The following is a 26,540-nucleotide window of genomic DNA, read 5'->3' on the forward strand; positions in this document are numbered from 1 at the left end:
ATTACATGAAGGCATTAAGATGCACAGCTTTTTTTATCTTTTTATAAAGCTTAGTGGTTTGCTCTGGAAATCCAGAAACCTGAATTATTGGCAATCTTTTCTGGCAGATTTCTGAAAAGTACTAAGAAAAGTTGGAAGCTTTTTTTAAATATGAGGCTGAGAGTGATGAGATATATATATATCTGTATCTTGGAGTGGTGCATACATGTTTCTGTGCCTGTTGGTGCTTGGCTGAAACTGCCATCAGGCATGCTGGTCCAGTTGATCTGCTATGAGATAGATAAACTGAAGCAGCTTGTCTACTCTGTAACAACTCTCGTTTCCTAATGCCTATGGTCAGCTTCAGTTTGTTTTTCATGTTTGAACATCCCCTATTCTTAATCCACTGAGCCAACCAATAGCTATGTTTTAAATTGTCAATTAATCATCCTTGTACTCTTGCAATTTTTGTGGCAAATTTTTCTTTCTTCTAGGTCTTAATCTGGAGTCTGCTGTCTCTGCGTTAAAATGGTTTCTTCTAGTCTGTTGCCTAAAAATGCAGGTCATGGTGATGTGGTTATGTTAATCTTACAAAAAAAAAAAAAAGAACAAAACCCCCAAAAGCTGCAAAAAACAAGTGTTTGTGGGGGATTTCAAAGACATTTATACCAGTAGTCAAATAGTTCGCTAGTATTTGAGAGGTGGTTTAGATAGAAGTTTATTAAAAAGCTGATGTATTCATTTAAAAAAAAAACCACAACCACAACCAAGTAGCTTAATCATCTTTCTCTTGTCGCTTGAGAAGGAACTCAGGTTTCCTGGCTTGTGCAGCCAATAGAATGTTTTAACCCATTATCTTTTGTTAATTTTGTGCTTCATAGTCTAAAAATGAGAGCCTTTCGTTCAAGTATATTTTCTTTGTATATGCAGGTGGCTAACTTAAGTACATATCTGAAGAATACAAATAATGAAAATATCTTTATATTAATATTGTGGTCACTCTGGAGTCGATGATCTCTGAACTTGCCTGGCTTATTCTTCAACACGAGTAAACTCTGGTAAGCACAAAGATACCAAGCCTTTTAAAAGTCCTGTTTGGATGAACTGCTATCCTATCTACTACCTACCATGTCCTTTTTCAAGTAGCTGTATGGTTTTTGCTCCACTTGAAGCATTCTGTCAAATCTTTAAAAACAAGCAAGGTGTTTTTAAATATCTATATCCCCTGTCTGTATTTAATTGTGGAACTTAGCTGGTACCTGCAGAATTGGTGTGCACTGAAGATGGGGTGTTCCTTGAGCTACCCTGACCTAGGCAGCGCGCTTGGCTTGGCACTGCAGAATGCTACCACCACAGAAGCCCATAATAGGAGGACCACTGGTAAAAACATCTGGGTCACCCCAGTATAGTAGCTTTGTATTGAAAGAACCCAGTCTCAGAATTTGATGCTTTTCTTCCTTTTTGACATTTCACCTCTTCAAGTTTTTCTTCTCTTCCTTCCCTCAGATATTTGAGCAATCTTTGGGACAGAAGATGAGCTTGCAGGCACTTGTGCTGCCTGCCACAGAGCAGTGCAAGATGTGGCTCCGTGCTAGATAAATGGGGATACTTGGCCTGTTAATCTCGTATGAAAGTCAGCATTGGCTAGGAGTAGATGGGAGTTCGTTTTTAGTCGTTTGCTTTGTTGGATTTTTCAGGCTAGAGAATAACAATCTTCTCAGCAAGTCAGTAGCTGAAACTGCTTTGCAGCTGTATTTCAAAAGACACATATTGTCTGCTTGTCAAACTGTTGTCTTAAGTGCAATGTGTATTGGTACCAATGTGGTTTTTTAATAACTTTGTAGTTTAGTGTTGCTTAGAATACAAGTAGGTGGGGAGAAAAACCCTTAAGAGCAGCATAGATTTCTGTTAGAAAATTCTACCTTGAAAGGGCATAAAATACATAATAATAATTTACCTCTTTCACCAAAAATATTGGGAATTTGTGAATGCATTTCATTTTGGCAAATGTAATTGTTTCAGTACTGTTTTGTAAAACATTAGCATAGACAAGGAAAATAACACAATAATTGAACTTCTTTAAAATGAAAGCCTTTGGATATTTTATTTGACAAAAGAAAAGTTTAGGACATGACCAGACATGGTCATCTTGAGATTTTGGAAATTAAAAAAAAACACTCCACAGTTCAGAAATTCTATTCTTTGATTTACTCTAATTATAAATTTATTTTATATTCAACAGTGGCAGGACACCAATGAACTTGGCATTTTGCTGTTAGTTTTATTTGCTTGCTTGCTTGGTTTTAAACTATTTACTAAATGCTGAACTCTGGGCTGAATTCACGATATTCTTCAGGATTACCTTTAGAAATAAGCTGCATTTTCAGCAATATTTTTTTAATATTGTTGACATTTTCCTAATGTCTAAATGTAGATGTAATTAATCTTAACAATGTTATATTACTATTAAATTTTTGCAGTGTAGTTGAAATACACCACAGGCTCAGAAGCAAAAAGACCAGGCCATTTCTAAGATCGTTGCTTACAAATACTGGCCTAGGGTGCATCTTACTGGATTTGATCGATCTTTTCTAGCGTTCATGTTGTGCACAGACTGAAACATTGAATTGGAGTGAGTTGCAGAAGTTTCCAAGACAGTCTGTGACTGCCTGTGGTCCACAGAGGACTAAAAGGTAAAATTGTCCTGGTTTCTTGGTTTTAAGCTACTATTCGCAAAATATGAGAGTCGATACATTCCTTTTCCTTGCCAGTGGTGGGGGTATTTGCCATGGGAGGATACTCTTTTGCCAGGGGAAGGAGAAATTATTTGTGTTGTAAGTGAAGAAGGTCCCACAAAACATTTTTTCTAATTGGGTGTAGTTCTCACAGTGGAAGGATTTGGGAATGTGTGTGCTGATACATTTGGAGTCCAAACCATTAGCTTATCATTTGAAAGAAGATCCCATTGCTGCTCATGAGCAACTAATCAAAAGCCAAACACTTCCAGAAAAGAAGCACGAAGACAAATCTAGGGTAGTGCTATGTTTAAACACATGCAGTAGGATTGAATACATCACAGATGAAGCAATAGTGAATTGATCCATTGCACCTATGGAAGATATCAATAAAACAAAATGTCACTATTCAAGTTTTAAATATTAGGAATCCACTCATTGTTGTCCCAGGTGGACTCCGTTTCACTAGAGAGCCCTGCAGCAATTCAAAGCATACTTTCTCCCCCTTCTCCATTTCTGCCATAGCAAAAGTTGTCATGGTGTTTCCATTTGGTGTTTTCCTCTGACTACTTGCAAGAGTTCTTTTGTACCCACGGCTAAAGGAGAGTTGTCCTAATGCTGGTCCTGAGCTGAACTCCACAGAGATGACAAACAGGTAGACACCTTTATGTGGTGCTTTAAAGTAGCCATGTTCAGGGAAATAGCTGTTTCCATAATTGATGTAAGTTTCATTAAACCTCAGAGTCTTTCCTTTATCCTTTTTTTCTGAGAATCCCACATGGAATGCCACCAGTGAGTCTGAAAAAGAGAGAGGAACAGGATTTTAGTCGCGAGTGCTCTTCTCTCCCCAGGATCATCAGGGTGGGAGATAGGGTGAAGCCCTATCAGGCCTGATTTCTGTATGCTCCTTTGAAGAGCTAAATGCTTGAAATGGGTATGTGCCTGGGATTAGATCAAATGGTTCCCTGGAAATATCTGAACTGCTACTCTTGGAAAAGTATAAGGCTGAGACCACCCAGGAAAAAAAAAAAAAGGTAGCACTTCTTTGCTGTCCTAAAAATAAATTGGTTTGAAATACATTCTCTGCTTATTCAGTCTTAACTACAGTTTTGCAGCCTAAAGGGACTGATTTTTGCTCTATGTTTTATGTCCAAAACAAAGGCTACAATCATAGAAGCTAAAAGCTGTGGTGGTTGTAATTGCCAGGTGCTTACGGCCACATGTTTACAGGGAAAGGGAACTGGCCAGTACAGTGAAGTATAAGCTGAAAACTTGTCTCTGAAGCTTAGCAGTAACAGAGAGAGCGTGCTCTCTGGTCAGTCCTTCCTGTTCCACTTGTGCAAATTATAGCAGTTCATTCAGTGTGCCTGTCCATGGTAGGAAGGATTTGATGCTTTGAGTATGCTCCTTCCAGACTCATATAATGGAGGAAAAAGAAGCAAGACCTGGAAGCCTAGCACTCCCCATCACCTTCAAAAGAGAAAACTGCTACTACATTAATACGAGCATCTACAAACAAAACTTGTGTTCTAAATATATAAAGTTGCATTAGTTCAAGGCCAGTTTCCCAGCTGCTATAATGGTTGCAATTTTATTGGCCTCAAGTAAAGTGCAGCAGTGTTATCAACTTGGTTCTCACTCAAACTGCTTATTTTGGTGGAGGGGGAGGATGTAAATAATGTCAGAATTTCTCCCTCCGGCATCCCACAAGATACCTGAAAAGTCTTACAACTAATATGCTCTGTGTGTGTAATTTACAGCAGGGCCCAGAAAGAAACTAGACCTGCACATGAGCAAGTAAAAGAAAAGAACCCACCTTTTTCCAAAAGTTCTGTCTGCACTGTATTTCTTCCACTTATTATTTGTGTATTTTCTCTGTGCTTCTCGGGCTTTTTCTTCTCTCTCTGCTTGTCTTGACCTTTCTGTTGCCGTCTCACTTTTCTTGTCAGCATTGACTGAATCTTTGCAACATCCAGACTTATATTTGAGGCAACTAATTCTTCATTGCTTCCGAACAGCTTTTTAAAAATCAGCAGATGTTCCTCCAGCTTCCACTTGATGGTTGCTAAATCTGATGAGAGAATTTCCACAGAAATGTTGAGTGGCTCAATTACATTTGCTATTGTGTGATTGCAGCAAAGATTCATGTCACTTCTGGATTCATGCCTCTTAATTGCCAGGCTCAGGTGTTTGATATCATTCTTCAGAGTCATGATATCGTTGTAAGCTGAGCTATCCAAGGAGTCATCTTTGGCAGCCTCATAGTTAGGTTCCATATGTTCTACGATGCTGTGTTGACTACTAACTTCATCTAGAGTAGAGGATGTTTGTGTTTCTTCTTTGGGATGCTTAGGAGATGTACGAGCATCATGATTATTCTGTTGACCTCTCTCCAAGAGATGAGATCTCTTTATAAGAGATTCTAAAGTCCTATTTTGTTCTTGGAGTTTATCAGAGATATGTCTGAGAGATTCTTGCAGCTGAAATACTGATGATATTAGGATACTAGGATCTTCTTCGAACAAGACTTCCATAAATTCTTCTCCCAGTAAAGCCTCCAGTGCTGCTTCATGCCGCATGGCATCTTCCAAAAGAGAGACGAAAGAACTGTTGAGATACTTGATGTGTCGATGAATCTCTTCATCTTTCTTCTTCAAGAAGCCTATGTCCTCTGAAAAAGCCGTAACTTGCGACTGAAGTTGTCTGTTTTCTTCTTGACGGAGATTAAGGGACTGATGGATAGATGGAAAAGCTGAGGAGAGCTCTTCAATTTCATTCCTCAAGAGATCTCTGAAAACTGACTCTAAGTGCTTCATATCTTTTAAAGTTGATTGGGTGCCTTCAAGGGAATAAGTGATATTCTTTAAATCTTCCTCCAGTACGTCAGTGTCAGAAGATATTCTCTGGCAATTACATTCCTCCATGTACCTCAACAGATCTGAATAGTTTTCCCGAAGATTTGAGAGAGTATAGTTAAGCTCTGATATCTGCCTTTCCATTGCTGCTTTGTTTTCTTCCATAATAACTGATTTCTCCATTAAAGTTATTGTAAGATCCTCTGGCCTATACTTTGAGATATTTTTTTTTAACTCCTTAAACCACCTTTCTAAAACTGCAATATTCTGAAAGGCCACATCTGACTCCATGTAAAGTTCTTTAAGCTGCTTTGCATGCCCTGCCAGAACGTCATTTATTTGTCTGATGGTTAACTGGGTATTTTCATCTTTGGGACCATGATGTGAGGAGAGTTCTGTTAAATTTTTTTTCAAAGTCTCAAATTTATTTTCAAGATTGTTTTGCTCTTGTTTCATGTTTGATATGCTGCTGTTCAAAGCTAAGAAGTGGGACTGTTGTATCTTATGAAACTTCTTGAGCTTTGTGTCGGTATCTGCCTTGATCGTGGTGAGATTATAGTGAATACTAGCCTGCTGCATTTGCAATTGGTTCTCTATATCTCTTTTCACCTGATCAACTTTCACTACATTTTCTTGGACTTTTGATTCAAACTTAGTTCCCAGCTCCTGGAATTCCTTCTTGGGCACAGTGCTCTCTTGGAATCTTTCTATGCTTTTCTTGTTGGCTTCCACGTCATGGGACAGGTTTCTTACCATGTTCGAGAGGTTCTGTAAGCTTCTGTTGAAGCTTGTCCACATTGGGTTAAAATGTTTCCTTAGAAAATTCTCCACATGGGGAAACAAAACCTGCTGCAGAAGTCTTTCCTGTAGATCTGTTAACACAGTTTAAAAAGATTAATTTAAATTTAAATTCTGCTTTTGGAACACATCTTAATCGGGCCAGGGTAACTCAACTATGTTTCTACAGTAACTGCCATCTTACTCCCCAAAATCTGACCATATGATAAATTTTGACAATTGCAAAAATAGCCTGATTTTATATCAAGGTTACTGTGAAGCACATTGTGTCTTTTGAGTCTGCAGAGAGTAACTTAGATATGTATTGACTGCCTCATTTAAGTCATAAAAATACTACATTTTGAAGCCCCTGTATGAGCATTTTTGTAAGTGGCCGTAACTGCCCATTTTCACAACAGTTCTTGGCTGATGGGCTCTTGCTTATTTGACTGTCTCATAATGTTCTTTTTCTGATGCTTTCTACAATGCACCTTCTACTTCATGAAGTTATACAGCTTCTTAACAGCTGAATATTCCAGGCCAGGACTAAATAACTTGAAAAATCTGTGAGGTACGTGTACTAGGTGTGAATTATACTAAGGCTTGATTTCTAACTTTAATGTTCAAACCTGAGTGCCTTGAAGTTCACTGAGGACAATAATCTAACATTAGAAAATGTGTCTGTGGCCAGTGGCTCACATTAGTAGGTCAAATTCCATAGCTCTTTTTTTCTCACTCCTATGTACGGCAGGAATAATGTTCCGGAGAAGGGTTGAATGTTATAGTTTTTTTACATACACCAGTCTGATATTCCGCACATCAGAGTATATAACATGAGTATGAAAAACGAACAAAAACTAAATCTAAGCTCTGCATCTCCATAGAAGAGAAGAAGCCGTAGAAGCAGAATAGTAAGCTAACAAATTTTATGTATAAGCAACCTCTCTGTTCTGTGGTTAAGGCTACAAGGATTCTGGAGGAATCTGTCTTTTATCTCATTTCCCATTTCAATTTACTCTTGAATTTGGTTCATTCGTGTTGGGATTGCAACCATTTTTTTCTCTCCTTAGAAGCAACCAGCAGACCAAGGAATAACAGGGTGGTTTGGGAGGTTTTTAAGTTTTCTTTCTGCTCTGTGTGGTTTTACAGGGCCTATTGGCAGGCTGGTAATTCTGCATCAGACCTCTCACCTGAATTGCTCTGGTTCACTTCTAACACCATGCTTGTACCGTTGTTTTCAAATATTCTCTGTAAGTCACCTAAGTTGCTGACTGCTTGATGAATATCACTTTGAAGATCATCCAGTAAAGCCTCATGATTTTGAATGACTTCCAACATTTTTCTTGAATCCACTGATGTTGACACTAATCACAAGATTAAAAAAACAAAGTCATGCAACGGAGTGCAGCGACCAGGCGACAGGTATTCCTACAAGACCTCTGAGAACACCTGTGTACTTTTTGCTCTGAAAATTTTGCACTGACGTTTAGGGGGTTTGTTGATTTATAGCACCTTAACTCACGGTTTCTTTGCAGATTTTTTTTCAACAGTGATGAAAACGTAATATATTTAAATATTAAGAGAACTACAGCCACGCTAGCCATGATGGCAGTAAAATGCTCTTCATTTAAAATCTCCCCGTGCCATAAAAATGTTCTGGAATGATAACTCCTTTCAAGCCATTGACTGAAAGGATAGCAAGGTTTCACAACCCAGAATAAAAGGAGAGGATGAAAGAGCCATTGAGGCGTTCCACTAAGGAACCAGAAGCATGGGGTGTAAGCGTCATAGCTGACTCTCACTGAGGGTCCTTTAAATGATGTTATTCTAAATAAATGCCTGCTAATTTGGGCTGTAGGTTTCAAAGTGTACACTGAAAGCTGCAGAAACTGGTATATCCCCACTGTGCCATCCTGGAGGCCTCTTGCCCTCCAGGGTTACCTTTGAACTTTAATGTTTTATAAACTTAAGTTGTGCAAAGTAACTGCTTTTTCATTTAGTGCTGAGAGCATAATGTAAAGACAACTCTCTTTGAGAGCTGCAATACTACCCTAAAACCAATTGCTAGAAGATACTTAATAGCACTGCAATCCACACCATTTCCCAGAGGGTAAGGGAAGATCATTCTTGGATACTTAGATTGGTAGGATGGAGAGCCCGAGATACGGATCTACAGTACTTCATAATAGTCTCAAAGCTACTGGGTAGTTGCTCTAAAACAGCGTTTTGTATAGATTGTTTTTCTGGTAGACTTCTGAGCATGGTGTGCTTTCCTGTGAATCCACTTAGCAGAGCAATGGGTTAAACATCCATGCCATTGAAGGGTTTAGCACTCTGTACCAGCTGGCATTCTCACTAGGTATCGCTGATGAGCAGCCAGCATACAACTTCGAAACTTTTGGATGCTTTGTCTAAAACATTCATGTAGTGTTAAAGCAGAAGCCCTTATTTATGCCAATAAATGTAGTTGTGTAAAAACTTTCCCAGATAATGCTTTCACTAGAGATATTGTCCATAGCTTATCATGTTAAAATTGCACCTAAAAAGTACATCTTTTTTTCTGATCAGTGACTGAGAGGTAAAAGAATGGCAAGCAAAATAACTTCAAGCACATACTGTGGTTTGAAAACTCCTCTTCCCGTCCTTCAGTTTGATTTTGTGGCACCAGAATAAAATTGGGATCTGCAATTGAGATGTAATACATCTGTGAAAATGTTTTAGATGCAGAAACTGCTACAGTTCAGCAAGGCAATGCAGGACAATTTCATGTGTAGTGTAACTGATGTGGAGACAGGCTTCTGCACTGCAGGTTTCTTAGGGAAAGAACATATTGTCTGAAGAATTTACTTAGCTTATAGTACAGCACTGGCATACAACATTGCATAAATGGTAATGCGATGCAGTAGGGTGGGGGTTTTTAACTCGCGCTGAGTTATTGCCCCTAAGAAGTCTATTGCAAACAGTTTGGGGTTTTTGGTGGTTTGGGTTTTTTTTCTGGGGGTCTTATCAAAAGATCTGCAAATTCCTTTTCCTTGTTCCACAGTTACCTGAATATTCTGGTGGCACCAGCTACAGTGAGTGATGCCATACAAATGAGGAGGTAAAGATGGAGCAGCTGGTTTTGGTCAGTGAGTGTGACAAAGGAGAGACTAAACTAGAAGCACTGCATTTGGTAATACCTTTCCAACATGAAAGTTGGAAAATAAATGAAGGTTAGGCTATGGCATCACCTAGAGATAAATCTATGAACAAAAGCTATCTGTGAAGAAAAGCTAAACCTACAGAGATGAAAACAGGCCCACTTTATCTATGGGTGATTAGACATAGATTGTGTGAAAATTTTCACACAGATATTTGCCTTTTTTGCTATGGTTGCCTTAATTGCAAGAGGGAATTACCTTTTATCTGTTTAAATTCTCTTTCTGCTTTTGGAGTATTATTTGCTAAATCATGCCAACGCCACGAAGCACTCCAGTTTTTAAACCACATTGTCTCCCCTCTCTTTTACTTAGCAGCTGCACACATCATTATTCAGCAGTGCAAAGAGTTGTAGTAGTTTATTGTATGTAAAGGCTATTGCTAGAACTTCCATGGAATTAACAGCCTGGGCTCTGTTCGTGTGTTGTAGAGCTGCTCCCTGCTCTAGAAGCCAGTGTCTGTGCAGCCAGGGTAAGCAGAGAGGAGGCAGCAATGCAGGCTGGAGAGCGAACGCTGCCTGCCTTGTTTGAACTTGGGTATGCTGTGATTTCCCTAGCCAGATGGCTTCATCCAGTAAACTGACCGTAGGGGCATTTCACGCACTAGTGTTGCTTTCTGATGTCACCCGTTTCTACCTGGAATTAGGCATTCTTAGAAGGACTTGTACATCTGACAGGCCTCCCACGTGAATGAATACCTTGCTCTGTGATTACAAAGGTGCTACTAAGAGAAGAATAAGTAGCTAATAGCTACTAATTGCAGCTAATTATGACTACTCCTTGTTTCAAGGTATCAGTGATTTGGGGCATAGCAAACCAAAGGAAATAAGGCATCGATTCTCAAAAAAAGCGAAAACATAGGCAAACTTATGTCTTGCCACCATGACTGGCATTTAGTCATTAATTCTCATGCTTGTTCTCTAGCTTTCCTTACCACGCTGTTCACAGTCCTTGCCAATAAATCCAGGGCAGCATTTCCACTGCAAAGACTTCAAAACCTTCTGTTTCACTTGATAGACTGGCTTCAGAGCTGTCCTGTACCTGGGGAGTAAGGGTCTGGGCATTAGATTCCAACTTACTGTCAGCTGGCGTCACTCGGGGTGAGTTCACTGACTCTAGCAGCAGTCTGGTGCCAAGCCTGTCCTAGATGACTAATGCAGAATGCAGTTAAGGAATTTGTCATAAACTGTATCACTGCTGCTTAGTAAAACATTTAGGCAGTCCACAGCAATTTTTTCCCCCTACATAAGATTGCTTTTCAGGATTACTGCCTACAACAGGAGGTGTGTGCACATTCTTACATGCAGACAGAATATAACTACTATTCATTGAGCAGGGCTCCAATGTTCTGCCTCATGCGTTATTGTTCTTCAGTAGAGATTTTTTTTCAAACGTGTTGGCACTCATCTGACGCAAGTCTGAGGAATATCACAGATGGCAAATTTATGTAACTATCGGAAACGCAACTGTAATACTTATTGTAATAGAGTCCTTTGCAATGAAGTTTGGACTGAGCTTGAACTTTTGTAATATTCTGATGAGTTGTAGAGAAAGTTTTATTTTTAAACAAATATTCCAAAACATCACTGCTACCAAGGAAGATACAAATTTGTTAAAAAATCCACTAGAAATAATCATGAACCTTTGGGGTTTTTGTTCAGAGAAATTATTTGTATTAACAAATAGCAAAAGCATTTTTGCAGTCAAGTAACTACATAGATGTGAAAACATGCAGGTAAGTATTAAATATTACTTCACTTCAAAAGTGTGTTGTGAGTCAGTGTCTCCCAACTTTAAAAATGTATCAGTCCTAGTACCTTAAGGTACACTATTGGCTTTCACCAGTACTCTTTGGGCAGCCAGTCCTTCTGAAATAAGAGTAAGCACTTGGGCAATTGCACATCTCTAACTCCTGCCATGTAAATGGTCTCACTGATGGCCACAAGGCAGAGATATTTTTTTTAAGTTATATCTGTGTATTATGACCTGAAAATCATGGAAAAGGTATGGTCTATGGTTTTTGCTGAATAAACATGTAGGAAGATTTGAAAAACCACTTAATCAGCTTGTAGTCATGTACTTGATGGCTTGGAAAGGCAGTTGTTCTCCCAGGTTACTTAAATGCCTGATCAACTTTGGTATGTAAGTCAGACCCTACATCACTTTGGTATTAAACTGAGTTGATGCTTTCATTCTTTCTAAAATGTGTCATTAAATACTTTTGAAAATATCATTTAGATACTTCAGAGAAAATTCTATTTTCTTCAGTGGTTTTATTTAGGATACTTACATGATCTTCTGGCAGTCTGGTGCTCCGTTTAAACAGGGCTGTTGGGAGTTGACAATGTACTTCTCCTTCATGCAGGCTTCTATGTATGTTACCAGCCGGGACTGCATGAAGGAACACCAGTTCCTAGTGGAAGAAAGACATGGGAAAGGAATTTGAAGTAGGTCTTTTTAAGTCTCTGCTTGTAACAGTGCCAAGGAAGAGTGAAATGCAGAAGGGCCTTCTATTTTTTTCCCCTTTTTTTTTTTCCAGCTGGATGTTGAGGAAAGCGGAAAATGCTTGCTAGATTCTCCCTCCACTCCCAGTTCATTTGTTTTCATTTGGGATGTTTATCTGAGTCTGTTACAAAGGGGTTGATTGTCTGAACTTTGATGCATTAGTTCCATTTCCAGTCCTTTCATTTAGCAGGAGAAATTTCCAACCCATGATAACCTGCAGGTTAATGTCACTTTAAATGTCAAATTGCCTTTCTCGGCATGTTGCCATTTCAGATGCCTAATGACTGACTCATTGGGTTGAGGCAGACTGCTTCTGAAAACTTGATCCCACATAAACTCCATTAATAATCAATGTCCTACTTCCTACTTCTTCAAGATAATATAGTAACTGATTGGATTTTATTAATTAGACTAGCTTTGAAATTATTTCTCCCATTACCCGCAGGAAAATAATATTGGAAAAGTGAGTGTTGTTTTCTTGGGTTTTAGTTTTATGCTTCTAGCAAGGACAAGGTGAGTTTTACTAGTGTGGTAAATTTTCCAAGTTGCAAAAGGGGTTTGAGGCCTTCATCACTCCTTCATGGTAAAGCACCTGCAGAGGAAACAGCTCTCTAGTTGTCATGAAATCCGCTGTCCTGGTTGAAGACCACTTGAATCTCCAAAACTGAGCTACTCTGTTATGTTAGATGTCCATGTGACAGCTATATTAGTAATGGCAAGAAGTGGTCATTATAATTGGTTTTTTAACATTGTTCTTCCTGATACTGCCACTGGCAATTCAGTACTTGAAAGTTTGTCACTGGAAGGTTTGAACACCCAAGAGTAAATCTGATGAGTGCTATCTTCACATGATTTGGGGTTTTCCCCTTCTGTCTAGCATCTAGCACTCGCATGGCAAGTCCAGGATAAGAAGGGGATCAGGCCCAGTCAGCATGGGTTTACGAAAGGCAGGTCCTGCTTGACCAACCTGATCTCTTTCTATGACCAGGTGACCCACCTAGTGGATGAGGGAAAGGCTGTGGATGTTATCCTCCTTGACTTCAGCAAGGCCTTTGACACTGTCTCTCATGGCATACTCCTCGAGAAACTGGCGTCTCGTGGCTTGGATAAGCGTACTCTTCGCTGGGTGAAAAACTGTCTGGATGGCCGAGCCCAGAGGGTTGTGGTGAATGGGGTGAAACCCAGTTGGCGGCGGGTCACAAGTGGTGTTCCCCAGGGCTCAGTGTTGGACCCTGTTCTGTTTAATATCTTTATCGTTGATTTGGATGAGGGGACTGAGTGCATCCTCAGCAGGTTTGTAGACGACACCAAGTTGGGAGGCAGGGTCGATCTGCTTGAGGGTAGGGAGGCTCTACAGAGAAACGTGGACAGGCTGGATCGATGGGACAAGGCCAATCGTATGAAGTTCAACAAGGCCAAGTGCTGGGTCCTGCGCTTTGGTCACGGCAACCCCATGCAGCGCTACAGGCTTGGGGAAGAGTGGCTGGAAAGCTGCCCGGCAGAGAAAGACCTGGGGGTGCTGGTTGACAGCAGCTGACTGTGAGCCAGCAGTGTGCCCAGGTGGCCAAGAAGGCCAACGGCATCCTGGCCTGCATCAGAAATAGTGTGGCCAGCAGGAGCAGGGAGGTGGTTGTTCCCCTGTACTCGGCACTGGTGAGGCCGCACCTCGAGTCCTGTGTTCAGTTTTGGGCCCCTCGCTACAGGAAAGACATGGAGATGGTGGAGCGTGTCCAGAGAAGGGCAACCAAGCTGGTGAGGGGCCTGGAGCACGAGTCTTATGAGGAGCGGCTGAGGGAACTGGGGCTGTTTAGCCCTGAGAAGAGGAGGCTGAGGAGAGACCACATCGCTCTCTACAGCTACCTGAAGGGGGTTGTAGTGAGGTGGGTGCTGGTCTCTTCTGTCAGGTGGCTGGAGATAGGACGAGAGGAAATAGCCTCAAGTTGAGGCAAGGGAGATTTAGGTTAGATATTAGGAAAATTTTTTTTACTGAGAGGGTTGTCAGACACTGGAATAGGCTGCCCAGGGAAGTGGTTGAGTCACCATCCCTGGAGATATTAAAAAAGCGAGTGGACGGGGTACTTCAGGACATGGTTTAGTGGGCATGGTTGATGGTTGGACTCGATGATCTTGAAGGTCTTTTCCAACCTAAATGACTCTATGATTCTATCTCTAGGGGTCTGCTGTTCTACCTCCAGTAGCCATTTTTTCTACCTTTGCAGCCATTACCATGAGCTTTAGAGCTTGCTGGTGTCAATATATGCAGCCTATCTGCTTAAATGAAGCCTGGAGAAAAATCAGGAATCATATTATATGCCATTATGCATACCACTAAATTCCCTTCCTGTAAGAAATCAACATTAGTTTCTCAGCACAAAAGTAATATCAGACCTTACGCAGTACCGATCATGTCGGTTGGGGTGTTTGGAGACATCAGAAGTTCTTGTACTCCATGAGTTTGTCAGAGTTTGTGTTACAATGGAGTAGGGCATTGTGTGGGGGAGAGAGCTGTGTCTGATAAAGCAACAGCTGGACTTTTGGCAGTATATTTTTAAATGGGAACACAGGAACCAAATCTCTGATAATCAGCATATATGGAAAAAGTTTGCCCCTCCGAGAGAGTTGCAGAAACAATGGGGAACCGAGTCCCACACAAAAGCAGAAGCTGCGGCTGGGTGGCCAGGAGAACGGGGGGAAGCTGGAAATGTCAGGAGGGAAGGGCAGACAGCCTGGGCTAGCGGGGAACAGTTCACCAGGCTTGCTGGCACATAGACAGCTTTTTTTGCTCCCCCATTTCTTAAGGAAAATGGGATGGCGATTTCAGCGAACACTCATGCAAGCAAAATTCTTCATCTCTTAGAAGCAGGGGCAGGAATCTGGCAAAGCCTGTGGCGCTGGGAAGGCTGAACAGGAAAGCAGGCTGCTGCAGCTTTTGTTGTGATTGCAAGCCAAAAGAGCTGTTTTGCTGAGCTGTAGTTTTAAGGCCTTTGCAAGTGACTGGGGAAACTTCTGTGCCTGTTATCAGTGGGAGTCTTGTTTCCTATGGGACTGAACCAGAAGACAAATCCTCAAGTTTTTATAAATCATTACTCTTCAAGAGTCAAATGCTCTGCTTGTGTCGCCGGGAGATGCATGCTCTGGCTGATGTCTGCCTCTGAGGTGTGCATAGGTCCGCCAGGCTTTATAAGGCTGCATCGCTTTTCAGTGGTTGGTGTAAGATGAGTAACTCTGAAACGGAGACCTGATCTGTGCTTGCATTTAGGCTGTCTTCTCTCACGTGTCTGGCAAGCCATAGTTAGGAGTGGCTTTCCCCCCTCAAATCCTCTCTGCTTTTCTTTCCGGGGAAATAAAGTGACCAGGCACTGCTGCTGCAGCTTGCTGGCATCGTTGTTAGGTGCAGTATCTTGGGTCTGCCTTCAGGGTGCCTGCCAGGTCCAGGCAGGAGTCTACATTCAGTGTGGAAACCTTCCTTCAAAAAAAGATTCTTTGGCTTTAGTGTTTTGTTCTTTCCTAATGAAAACAATCCACGCCCCATGAATCATCATCTGGGCTGAGTTGTTTTTCCCACCATACACAGCTCCCAAACAAGTCCTTTGAGTCATGTAAGCCATACAAATCTAAACCAAATGTTTACATGCATCAACACATGTGTGAGCAAAAATGTGGCATCGTGTGACTGTATTTTTGCTATATTGCACGTGTGAATGTGCACACACATTTAGTAGACAATACAAGGATTCCTTTTCAAAACCTGTTAATGTGGTGGGCTTCCCACTTGTAGAAGGGCGTTATGTTGTATCAGAAGTTGAATCAGTGGTTGATCCCAACTTGATGCCTACTTTGGACAACTTTATGTAGAATGAATAGCATGAAAAATGGGGAATTTGATAGACTCTCAATAAAAACTTCCTTTAATGGTGGTCACCTTTCTTTATGTCCATTTTTCTCCTCACTAGTTCTCTCTCACTTGGTCTTAAAGCTTATTTGTGGAGCTGAAGGGCTACATAACATCATTTTTTTATTTTAATTGCAAAAAATTCTAGTGGTTTTGAGTTCCATTAAGCTTATTAAAATATATTCTTTCATCAAATAAGTAAATAAAGCCTATCTTTTCCATCTGTAATGAGCTGCAATATAGATACATGTGCCCAAAGATGAAACTTTTATTGCAGTATTTTTTGCGCATCTTGTCAAATGTTTTCTTTAAGGAAACTTTGCTATCTGTAACTAAAATACTCCTTAACTGTATTAACCTTGAAGGAAAATATGTAGTTCTTTAATGTTAAATAGAACGATGTAAAGACTGAGAAAGGCTTTATCTGAAGTTCAGTGAGGCAAGCAGTTCTTCTGCTGGCACCACTGGGCTCCAAATCAGGCTATGAAGTTTCAAAGAGCTGCTCTTTCACAAATAGCACTTTATTTAGCTGGTTTCTGGAACACAGCAGCTTTGTGTTCTGCTTCTGCGTTTTTTCCCCTCTTAATAATTATGTCGCTTCATTCACTGAATATATAACCAACTTAACACCCTCTGCTTTTATTCTCTTTAATACAGTTTCCTTTTGATTCAAGCTTCTGCTGCCAAGGAGAGAGAGTAGAAAAAAGTTCCTCATGTGAGGAGAGCAGAAGAGCTTTCTCTCCAGTCTGGTGAATGGTAAAGTTTATCACAATACTGCAAGTTAGAGCAACACTTGAGGGAACCCTAACAAATTCAGGGCTACAGATATTTCATTTGCTCAGTTGCTTTTCCTGTTTTACATTCCAAGCAAATTAATCCTTTTTTTTAAAATTGGGGAAAAAGCGTCTGAATAATTTTCTTTGCTAGACTAGGTGTTCTTTTTCCTAGGATTTATTCTAATCTCCTTATTGAATAGAGTCTTCACATGCAGCTATCAGCTTTTGCCTTATTTTGAGGCAAGTGTATTCTTGTCTCTGAGGTTAAATACATCTGATGACAAAGCATTCTGTATTTAGGTAAGATTCAGCAAATTTAGGTTAGCTCAAGCTCCTTTTATTTGAACCTTTAAGATCTTTAAACTAAAAACTGATCTTAAAATTATTTTTTTCTTGTGTTGGATAATATTTCAGCTTTTACTGAAACATAGCAAAATGCAGGCAGTTCTCTCTCTGATTCTAGGATTGGGCTGGGCCACTTTATGTCCTAGCAAACAAAATCCACAGAACCAGGAGATAAAGTGAGATGGATGGTCTGCAGTAATTATCGCTCTGCTCAGATTAATATGGGGTAGTCTCTTTTTTCACATGCTGCCACACAGACAATTGCAGCATGATAGTGAGCGTGAGTAATGCCCCCCAGCTCAGCTACGTACTTACTTTATTTTTCTTAGTTACACATTCTCATGATTGGCACTGCAGTGCATAATTTTAGACACTTCCTAGGTCAGTGGAATTTTTGCCTGAACAAAAGCTTCAGGACTTCAGGATATTGTTTTTCCATAAGTTTTGTTATTCCTTTGGCTGTACTAGTACAACTGAGTTGTCCTTCACATCGGTTTCCTCAGGTTTCTATTCTCAAGGAAGCCAGTTTCTGTAATTACCTTGAAAACTCCTGTCCAGCCATTCCTGTGTCTACCACTGACAGAGCGCAAAACTTATCAGGTCCATAACGCTTTCCTTTTCTATACAGTGGAAAAGGCACCAGATAATCAATTATTGCTGCTTAAGTGTGCTACAAGATGACAATAGAGGACTATGTTCTTCTAATTTAAACAAGCATTTTTCCATTGACTTGTACAGAATAATTCCTGATTTATAGCAGTTGAAGCAGAAAAAAAAGAATGAGGCTTTCGCTATGGAATAACCGCTATGTTCTGTTTTTCCCTCAGTGCAAAATTCTGACAAGAAAAAGCAGCCTCAAAAAAACCAGACGTAAAATACCACATTTAAATTAATCTAAACTGGGACGATGCACATCAGTTTTAAGTCAGACATATCTTCTTATTAGTTATGGAATGCAGAAGGTGTTCTGCTGTTGAAAAAGGTGCTGGCTCTCTGCAGGAACATGATGTGTCACTGGATTTTTAATTAGCAGACAGCAAGTGATCACTGGTGGCCTATCAGTGAATTCTCCAGCTCTTCCCTAGCAGCCAGCAGCCCTGTATTACAATCAGACAGCAGAAACTCATATTTCTCCATCTTTCCCTTAGGATGAGTAGAGCTCCCTCTCAGGCAGGGCCTGGGATCTTCCTGTGACTCATCCTGTGAACCCCACTGGTGTTCACTGGGGTTTAAGCAGACTAATTGATTTGCAGTTTACCTTAACAAGATGGGCTGAAAAGAGTGGCAGTGGTAGTTTCAAATACGGTGATTTCCATACAGTCCTGGAAGTCTTCCAGTGTCCTGAGTAATGCTGGTTGAATGCTGCTTTTATTCCAACAGTAGTGCCAGTTAGTCTGTTATCATTTGGGACTTATCCTGCAAAATGTCCTAAAAACTTAGTGCAGTGAAGGCTTTCTGAGCAAATCCAGTCCTGAACCTGGACCCTCACTGGGACCCCAAGAGAAAGCAGGCTTGGCTGGGAGCTGGTTTTGAGCCAAATCCAACTGTTGTAGAAGCTACTTCAGATAAATAAATGCAAGAGGTTTTTCCTCTTCAGAAGGCATCCACAGCCAGTCCCTCATTTACATTATCCTCCCTAGAATAGAAGCTCTACAGCCTATTTAGAGGGCAGTTTACACTTGGATTTCATCTTTTGATTCCTGCAGACTTAAGTTCACCCCTACTTATAGCACACTCGCTCCTTTCTCAGACCTTGTGTCCAAGCAGGAATTACAGCCAGTGGCCACCTACTAGCACAGCTGTGCTGATGCCAGCATGTGAAAAATGCATGGGAAGTCAAGCTTCCCAGATGACACGCACTCAGGGTGCAGGCAGTGTGCACCAAGGTTTGCCCTGATCGTATTTTTGGCGTGAGTGTAATTTTGTTCAGGGTTGGCCACCAATCACTCTTTCAAGGGATGTTGACCCACGCAAGTAGGAAGGCATCAGATCCATGTGGTAATAGTGTTGATGGTGGTTCTGTGGCTGTGCTGAAAGGAGAGATCCCTTGCTATCTGCTGAAAGAATGGATTGCTGCAGCTTGTGCTAATAAGCTGTGAAATTAAACAACCCTTTGGTACAGAGGATTTGATAACTCCTGTATCGCATGCAATGAAGCTGTGTCATTTGCATCAAACATGCTAATGGGGAGCCATTCCACCTGCAGCTGTGCAGCTCAAGAAGAGCCAAATATTGGAGAATTTCCTTCAAGTCCTGAAAGGAGCCAAGTGCCTAACTTTGATAGGAAACCACTGCTTCTGTTAATGAACTTGGCACTGTGAAAGCTATTGTTGAGCACTCAATGGCCATTCCACTGGTTTGCAGGATGTCAGAGGCCGAAGATCACACTTAGCTGCATTTCATCCAAACCTGTTTTATTTTAAGCATATGTTCTGTGCCCCTTTGTTGGGGAAATTTCAGTATCCCATAAGCTTCCTACGAAAGTCCCCATCTAGTTTTGAAGAAATAGATGAGTCAGTGTGAAAATGGTCTTAATTAAATCAATGGATGTTTTCCTGTAAAAGCAGGCAAAAAACCAAGCTATTAAGATTGAGCATTGTTCTGACTTTCTTTAGTAAGACTGATTGGGGTTTTCTCTGCTTGTCTACCCTTTGGAGGAGAGTTGTTCTGTATTTTGACACACTGGGTAATCATAAAAATGTGGCTATCTTGGTGCCGAATTAGAGGAAAAGCTCTGTGCTTCAGTGAGATAACAACGCACCTGGCTGGCATCAGGAAGCCTCCCTCTAATCAAGGGTGACTTCACAGAATCCTGTGTCCAAACCTCAAAACACCTTAATGCAATTAAGGATTTACTTATGCTGAAGATTTCTGCCTTTCCTATTTATATTTCAGGTAGTGGGGTTTGGGGATTTTTTTGTTTGTTTTACTTTTTCATTTTTTTGTGGACATTGTAATTGTAAGAGAAATCCCAACAAATGACAAGCGGAATGTGTGTTTGTGGATTAAAGAGAAAGAAGGAAAACTAAACCACCTACCCAACTGGACGGCAAATCCAAAACAGGGGCTACTTGGCGATGAATACACTTTTGGAAAGACAGAGAAGTTCTGTGACACTTTGTCATAGATGGGGAAACCAGCTTTAGGTGCCCTGCTCCTTCCCATTTCATCACCACAGTCCATTTCTCCCTTACTGGGCGAGCCATCTGTTTGGGGACCAACTCTGTCAGTGTGGTTACTGAGGGGGAAAGTTAAAAATAACCTCTGCTTTTTCCTAAGATTATTTTTAACCTGGAATGCTTAAGTCGTCTGGTTTACAGTGTTACTTGGCAGACGGGTCAGGCCAACTGAGGGTACAGGCAGGTTTGAGCTTTGCTGTCAGGGCTAGCTTGTGATGGGATTGCAGCTTTTAGATGCTTCATTTAACTTTTTTTTTTTTTTTTTTTTTTAAGGAAATATGAACACTAAGTGCATGAAATCTGAGTTGTCAACCTGACTGTTCTTGGTGTTGCGGGCACGTAGATTAGATTAAAGCTGGCTGGCTGCGATTCTGCTCAGTGCTGAGAAAAGGTAGGACCCTTGGTCTACAGTGCTCCACCAATGGTGCTTCAGTTCATTACTTGATTTGAGAAATAATCTGTTTGTAGGGAGCAAAAACAAGCCCTTCTGAGTGTAATTACAATAGAGGTCTTTCCAGGGCCAGGGGACCTTTCCTTTCGAAGGCAGAATTGCCCTGTTCTGGCCCCCATACAGCCGCATGGAGAAGGACATGTGTGTCCAGGTCTTTCTGCCCAGGTCTGAACCATACAGCCTGTGGGAGGGCACACAGCTCTATACTTACGTGGCCCTCTCCTTCAGCTCCCCTGAGGTCAGCTCAGCGCCATGCCTTGCTCAGGCATGTGTGACTACCAAGTATTTGATGGAAGTGGCTCTAAAGAAAGAAAAATCTCCAAGGTGGCTTGTCAATTTAGGACAAGTTTTCACAAGCTATGAGGTATGCCTTCCACAAAGCAATTGTCAGGATGAGAATAGTGGTGTATTATCTCATTGACATATTTATTCTCCCTTCTGATATGACTTGATCAGACAGCAGTTGACTTGGTTACATCTAGTGGTAAGTATTAGAGTAGGCAATGAGCTAATGCAAAGCTAATGCAAGCTCCTATTTGATATTTACTGGGTCACTTTTAGAACTTCCACATACCTGATCGTGTCCCAGGCAGCTTTTCAAGCCTCATTTTGGCTACCTGTATCCACACACGGGAAAGCCACCAGTAATAACAAGCGTTCCCGTGAAGTTCTGCATTAGGCATCTGTTTTATATGGGAAATGAAGTGTGAAAATGTATTTCTTGTCTATTTTGGGTATTATGCACTGAATATGAAATCCAGAACCTGTTTTTACTGTTCTTACTCATCATCTTCTATTGCTAAAACAGACGCTAATATAGTCCAGCAATTTCACAGTACAGATCTCTTCATATACTTGTGCTTTCATTTCCCTTTTTAATTCTGCTGAAAGTTTGGGTACACATGGATCCATTTACCTCAGACATAGAATAAAGTATCTAAAGTCAAACTGATCAGCTCCTATGAGGCACAGCTGCTGGGGAGAAAAGAAAAAAAAAGTTATTTCCTTTGGAAAATTGGCCTCCTTTGATAGATTTGATTTTCTAAGTAACATGTGCAAACACCTGTCCGCTTTGAACATGCAGAGCTTCTCCTGTTTGCTCAGTATAAGCAACAGCTGAGATACTAAACTGTTACCTAGTTCTTCCTCCAAAGAATAGTTGAAACAAGAGGGTTATTATCCACACATTTCTCTTTTTTAAAAAGTCACCTAAAGGCCAGTGGCTTCTTACCGATTTTCTTATTGTAAAACTCTTATTAGAATAATCTTGTTATTCTGAGAGGAATTCATTAGTAAGGTAATATATCCAAGCATTTGACTGGGATCTAATGAGTTATTTCACCTGACGTGTTGAAATAGAAACCAGAGGATTCTGTCTGACTAATTACCTTGGACATATTAGTTGTGATGGTCTCAATTATTCAAATAACTGCAATAAGAAAAATAATACTATGAATTTTTTAAAAAATGTTAGAATAGTTTATAACAACCACTATTCCTAACACATAGGGAAAATAGGAAGAGGTTGGAGAAAAACACATCTTTTTTGTTAGAAAATTGTGAGAGTCAAAACTTTGTCTCAGAGACAAAGTCACCATAGATTTTGTTTGTTTGTCTCCTAGTTCTGAAAATAAAGTATTTTCTTATTTCAAAAGCAAACTAGAAGTGGGACATAGTTTTGGTAGAAAATTGTTTAATGGCATGTCTTTATCTCCCAATTCCTGATTAACTCCTGATGCTTTTCTTCTTGTTCTCCCCTCTAGAAATATAAGCCCAGTTCCTTGATGTTTTTTCCAGAGCATGTGTCACACTTGTAGGGAGGAAATGCCAGATTCATGACAATTTCTTGTCTATGCATAGCAGGGCACTCCAGCCATGAGCAGCTGACATGCACTTGAGGACTTCAGGCTCTCAAGGTACATTGCTGCAACCATTTGCAATGATTTTTAGAACTTGGAGTGCAGTTACAAGGGGAGCCATGCTGTCCCTTCTTATTTGCACTTTCTCCCCTCACTTCTGGACATAACTCTGCTCAAAGTCTCAAATTTCTTTCATAGGACATACCAGCTTCCTGGGTTTCTGTGCACTGTAAACGTGATGGCTCTAGCAAAAGAACAAATACATTAAAGCTATTGCTAGGCTCGATTCTGATTGCCTGTAGTCATCGATATAGCTTTATAATTGGGAAGAATGTTATGATTTGACTTCTTATGTAACTGTCTCCATAGAAGGAGGAAGTATTTCTCTTCTTGGGAGGAAATTAGGATGAGTAATAGTTGGTGCTGAACTGAATTACACAAGCTGGTGCTGAACAAAGTTACATAGCAAAGGAAGAAATCCCTATTAGGATAGTATATTACAGCATCTTGGTGACCTATATGTGCACCTTTTTACACTGTTGAATTTTCATAGTACTTAAAGTTTTCAGAATGCTTTTGGCATTTCAACCAGCAATCAAATTATTACCACCTTGCAGTATAATGTGCAAGTCCAGAGTACCACTTAGGCTTTGCTTTCCTTCCTCTGACAGTGTCTGAAATGCATTAACCAGGAGTTAGTGAATTAACAGTGCATGCATGTCATTATTGAACGCTACCCATCAGGAAACTGGAAGTCAGCACTTACAGGCTTTAGAAAATGACTTAAGGTTAATGGTGGGAGGTACAGATTTTGGAGATGTAGTATGAAGGACAACAGGGTTTTAATACACTCGCCACACAGAAGGGAGGCCTTAATTTTACGTGTAGATGAGATTAGAAACAAGATTGCATACTTTAGTGTGCATGAAAGGGACGCATGACATGAGCAAAGTTTTGTAGTCTCTTTCCATCTCCCTTTTCTGTTTCCTCAAGAGCATTTTAAGGGAAAAATACCAGGGCATCCTAAAGCACTGAGCTGTGAACAGCACTCGCTGTGCTGCTGCTTCAGCTCTCCCAAACAGGGCTCTGCAGTACCCATCCATCAGGGCTATAAAAGATTCATTCACTGTCTTGCTTGGGTTTCATCTATTTTAAACATTTAGAGACCTACTTACGTGCCCTGTAAAACTTACAATAATCATAGTGTTTGGAAATCTTTCTAGTGAAGCACATGCCTTTTCCATGCAGGATGGCTACTCTTCTGCTATAAATTATCATGAGAAGCATTTCATTGTCACAAAAACCTTTTGGAGGGCTTGAACTTGTAGTCATTTTCATGCTTATATATTATTACTTACTTTGGTATATTTACTCCTCACTATTTTTATTTTGCTAACATCCTGCCATTCTCTTTCCCCCTCCATTTCCAAGGCCCAAGTCTGCAGCCAGGCACATCCCGGTGATGGGCAAAGGTTGCCATGGTCAGCAAAAATAATCAGCATTGCTTTGTGATGAGAAAAAGTGAGTAAGTTAATTTTCTCTATTTCTGCTTTGCCAGAAATAGTGTTTTATTTTATGGTGCTACAACAGAACTGGAAGACTTCACATCTGCCAGGTATGTCCAGACCCTGAACTCCATTCTGCTGTCTTGGACTAGGCAAAGAGCCATTCCCATCGGTGGTTTCATCCTCCACAAGCAATTCAGCTTTTCTGTTTCTGTAGCTAAACCATTTAACCTCCTCCTGTTTGGTTACAGGTTGATCCCTAAAATCTAATATATTTTAATGAGAAACTTCTTTTGAAAATGGTCCTTTATCAACAGGGTATAAAGGTATCAGGCAGGATGGCACAATCATTACATGTAAGACAGACACATTAGGGTACTTACCCATTTCGGGACTGTGGGCTTGCAGCTTCAAAATCCTCTCTCTCTTCCTGATGTGAGGAGATCATGCTTGAAGGATAATCTTGAGTATCCTCCCTGAGCCTTTCTGCTTCCCAATAACCTTCTTCCTCATGCAACAGAGTCGTCCTCTGGGGGTATGCAGAGGTCTCATAAATTTGTGGCTTCGAGCTGTGCACCGAACCAGCACGATACCCATGATGGTCTGAGTGTTTGACCAGCTTTGCCAATGCTATTGTATTACAGATGAGCAAAAGCTTCACTAGCATCGTGGGGTTTTTCCCACCCAGTTACACCTGTCTCTTGTTCTCCTCTCTGAAGCTCAGCCTGGATTAATTCAGGAATGCTCTGGCAATATTCTTTAACTGGAAAGTTGGAAGAAGGAAAGGGAAAAAAAAAAAAAAAAAAAAAAAGATTTGTAACAAAGAGCGGAAAAAGCTTTTGACCCTCCCAGCTACTCTGGAAATGTCCGTGGCTATGGAACAATGTGAGTCTGGTTCCTGTGTGGGGCTCAAACGTCTCTGACAGAGGGGGGAAAAAAAGGTGGTAGGAATATAGCTTATTCAAGGAACTTCTGAGCTTGGCTGCCTTCTAAACTTATCTGTGAACAGGAACTCGGCTTCTATCAACTGCCTTCTCCCTCAGGCACAGGAAAAGGATGTTAGCTTAAAGGAAAGGAAGAGAAAAGAAAGGGAAGAAAATACTGAGTGGTGTAACAGACTCTCGTTACAGCCCCAGAAAATGTCACAGACCTGCTTGCTCCAGTATCTGCACGTGGGTTTTTTTCTACAACTGAAATACCCTGGCTTTAGCAGCAGAATATTCATGGTATGTACACCAAATTATGGGCATTAAGGGATTCGGAGTAAATGCACAGCAAAAAAGAGCTTACAAACATCCATTTTTGTGTGGCCTTTGCAAAGTAGCTCTGTGAATCATACTCTGGTCCCATCAAAGTGGAAGACTTTCATGAAGCAGTCCTTCAGAGAGGTCAGAATTATTGAGCATTTTTAAGGATTTCTGTTTGGGTTGTCATCTCTGGATCTCACACCTAGGTTTTTTGTGTGGTTTTAATTAGTGCTACAAAAAAACACTTGCCAAGAGCTGCTGTAAAGAGCTACCTCTGTCACCACATCCTAATAATAATTAAAAAAAAAAAGGCTGTGGAGGTTGGATGTTGTTTTCTTACTGGTTTTGCTTTACTTGATGGTGCTGCTTTTAGTTTTGTTGCTATCACAAACTGTATTTCTTTCCTCACTGTCTTGCAGGGTGATGCGCTCTGCCATTTTTAAGAACCAAATGAGGGAGAATGATGCTCCACTGACAAAAGAGGTGGGAATGCTGGTGCTGGACTGCTAGATCGTGTCTCAGTTTGAATGATGAGATGTGCAGCCCAAAGTTCAGTACGTCCTGCAGAGCATTAAATATAAAGCTTTTCTGGAGTCATTCCAATGCCAGCTGAAAAACAGAGGATACAATCTCTCTAGGATTTTGGAAGGCCTTGTTATTGAAGGCATCGCTGCATATGCAGTGAATTTGCATCTCCTTATCACTGGTTGGACCTGCGCCCCTATCCTGATTGCCCCTCTTTCATGCTTAATGGAAGAACCTAGAAAAATGCAGAAATGCCCTTACTGACCTGTGACAGACACTGCTGTGTAAGAGCAATAAAGCGCTAGGGCAGCAGCAGTGGCACGTGGGGCAAGGCAGAGAGAGATTTTGATAATTTTAAGGGCAAAACCTGCTCTTGCTGTTGTAGTCACTTCTCCAGGGAGATGAAATCTGGACTGAAGACTGAAAGAAATAAGCAATTTCCCTTTGTTCCTTCCTGCTGCTTTTATTTCAGAATTGCGTGCATCCTGCTATAATACATGTTAATGTGTGAATATTTTATGTGCCATGTTTCACATACAAATGTGCCTTTCTTACAAGTAACTGGATGTGACCTAAGCATTATGTTTGTTTACTTAATAAGACCCATTATCAGGAAGGAACTGAGACAAACATGAGACAAAACAAACAGGCTTATAGCCTGAACTGCTCTGTGATCATGGCTTACAGAAAAGTGATTTTGTGCTACAGATATT

General features: G+C 40.7%; 1 protein-coding gene across 3 annotated transcripts; it reads right to left on the reverse strand.

The window, feature by feature from the left end:
• Window positions 1-22: 22 nt before the first annotated feature.
• MMRN2 (multimerin 2) lies at window positions 23-24,845 on the reverse strand. 3 transcript variants are annotated; one of them, XM_049810085.1, is made up of 7 exons: window positions 24,439-24,845; window positions 11,834-11,956; window positions 10,478-10,584; window positions 8,963-9,028; window positions 7,537-7,710; window positions 4,531-6,441; window positions 23-3,512 (listed from the first exon to the last, which is right to left on the reverse strand). In XM_049810085.1, exons 1-7 carry the CDS (start codon window positions 24,720-24,722, stop codon window positions 3,124-3,126), a joined length of 3,054 nt encoding a protein of 1,017 aa, XP_049666042.1. In that variant the 5' UTR covers window positions 24,723-24,845; the 3' UTR covers window positions 23-3,123. The 3 variants fall into 3 exon arrangements, with proteins under 3 accessions (XP_049666042.1, XP_049666043.1, XP_049666044.1); XM_049810086.1 differs by lacking the exon at window positions 7,537-7,710; XM_049810087.1 differs by lacking the exons at window positions 7,537-7,710; window positions 8,963-9,028.
• Between the last annotated feature and the right edge of the window lie 1,695 nt (window positions 24,846-26,540).

The sequence above is a fragment of the Accipiter gentilis genome, chromosome 9 (genome assembly GCF_929443795.1).
Source record: "Accipiter gentilis chromosome 9, bAccGen1.1, whole genome shotgun sequence".
Lineage (NCBI taxonomy): Eukaryota > Metazoa > Chordata > Aves > Accipitriformes > Accipitridae > Astur > Astur gentilis.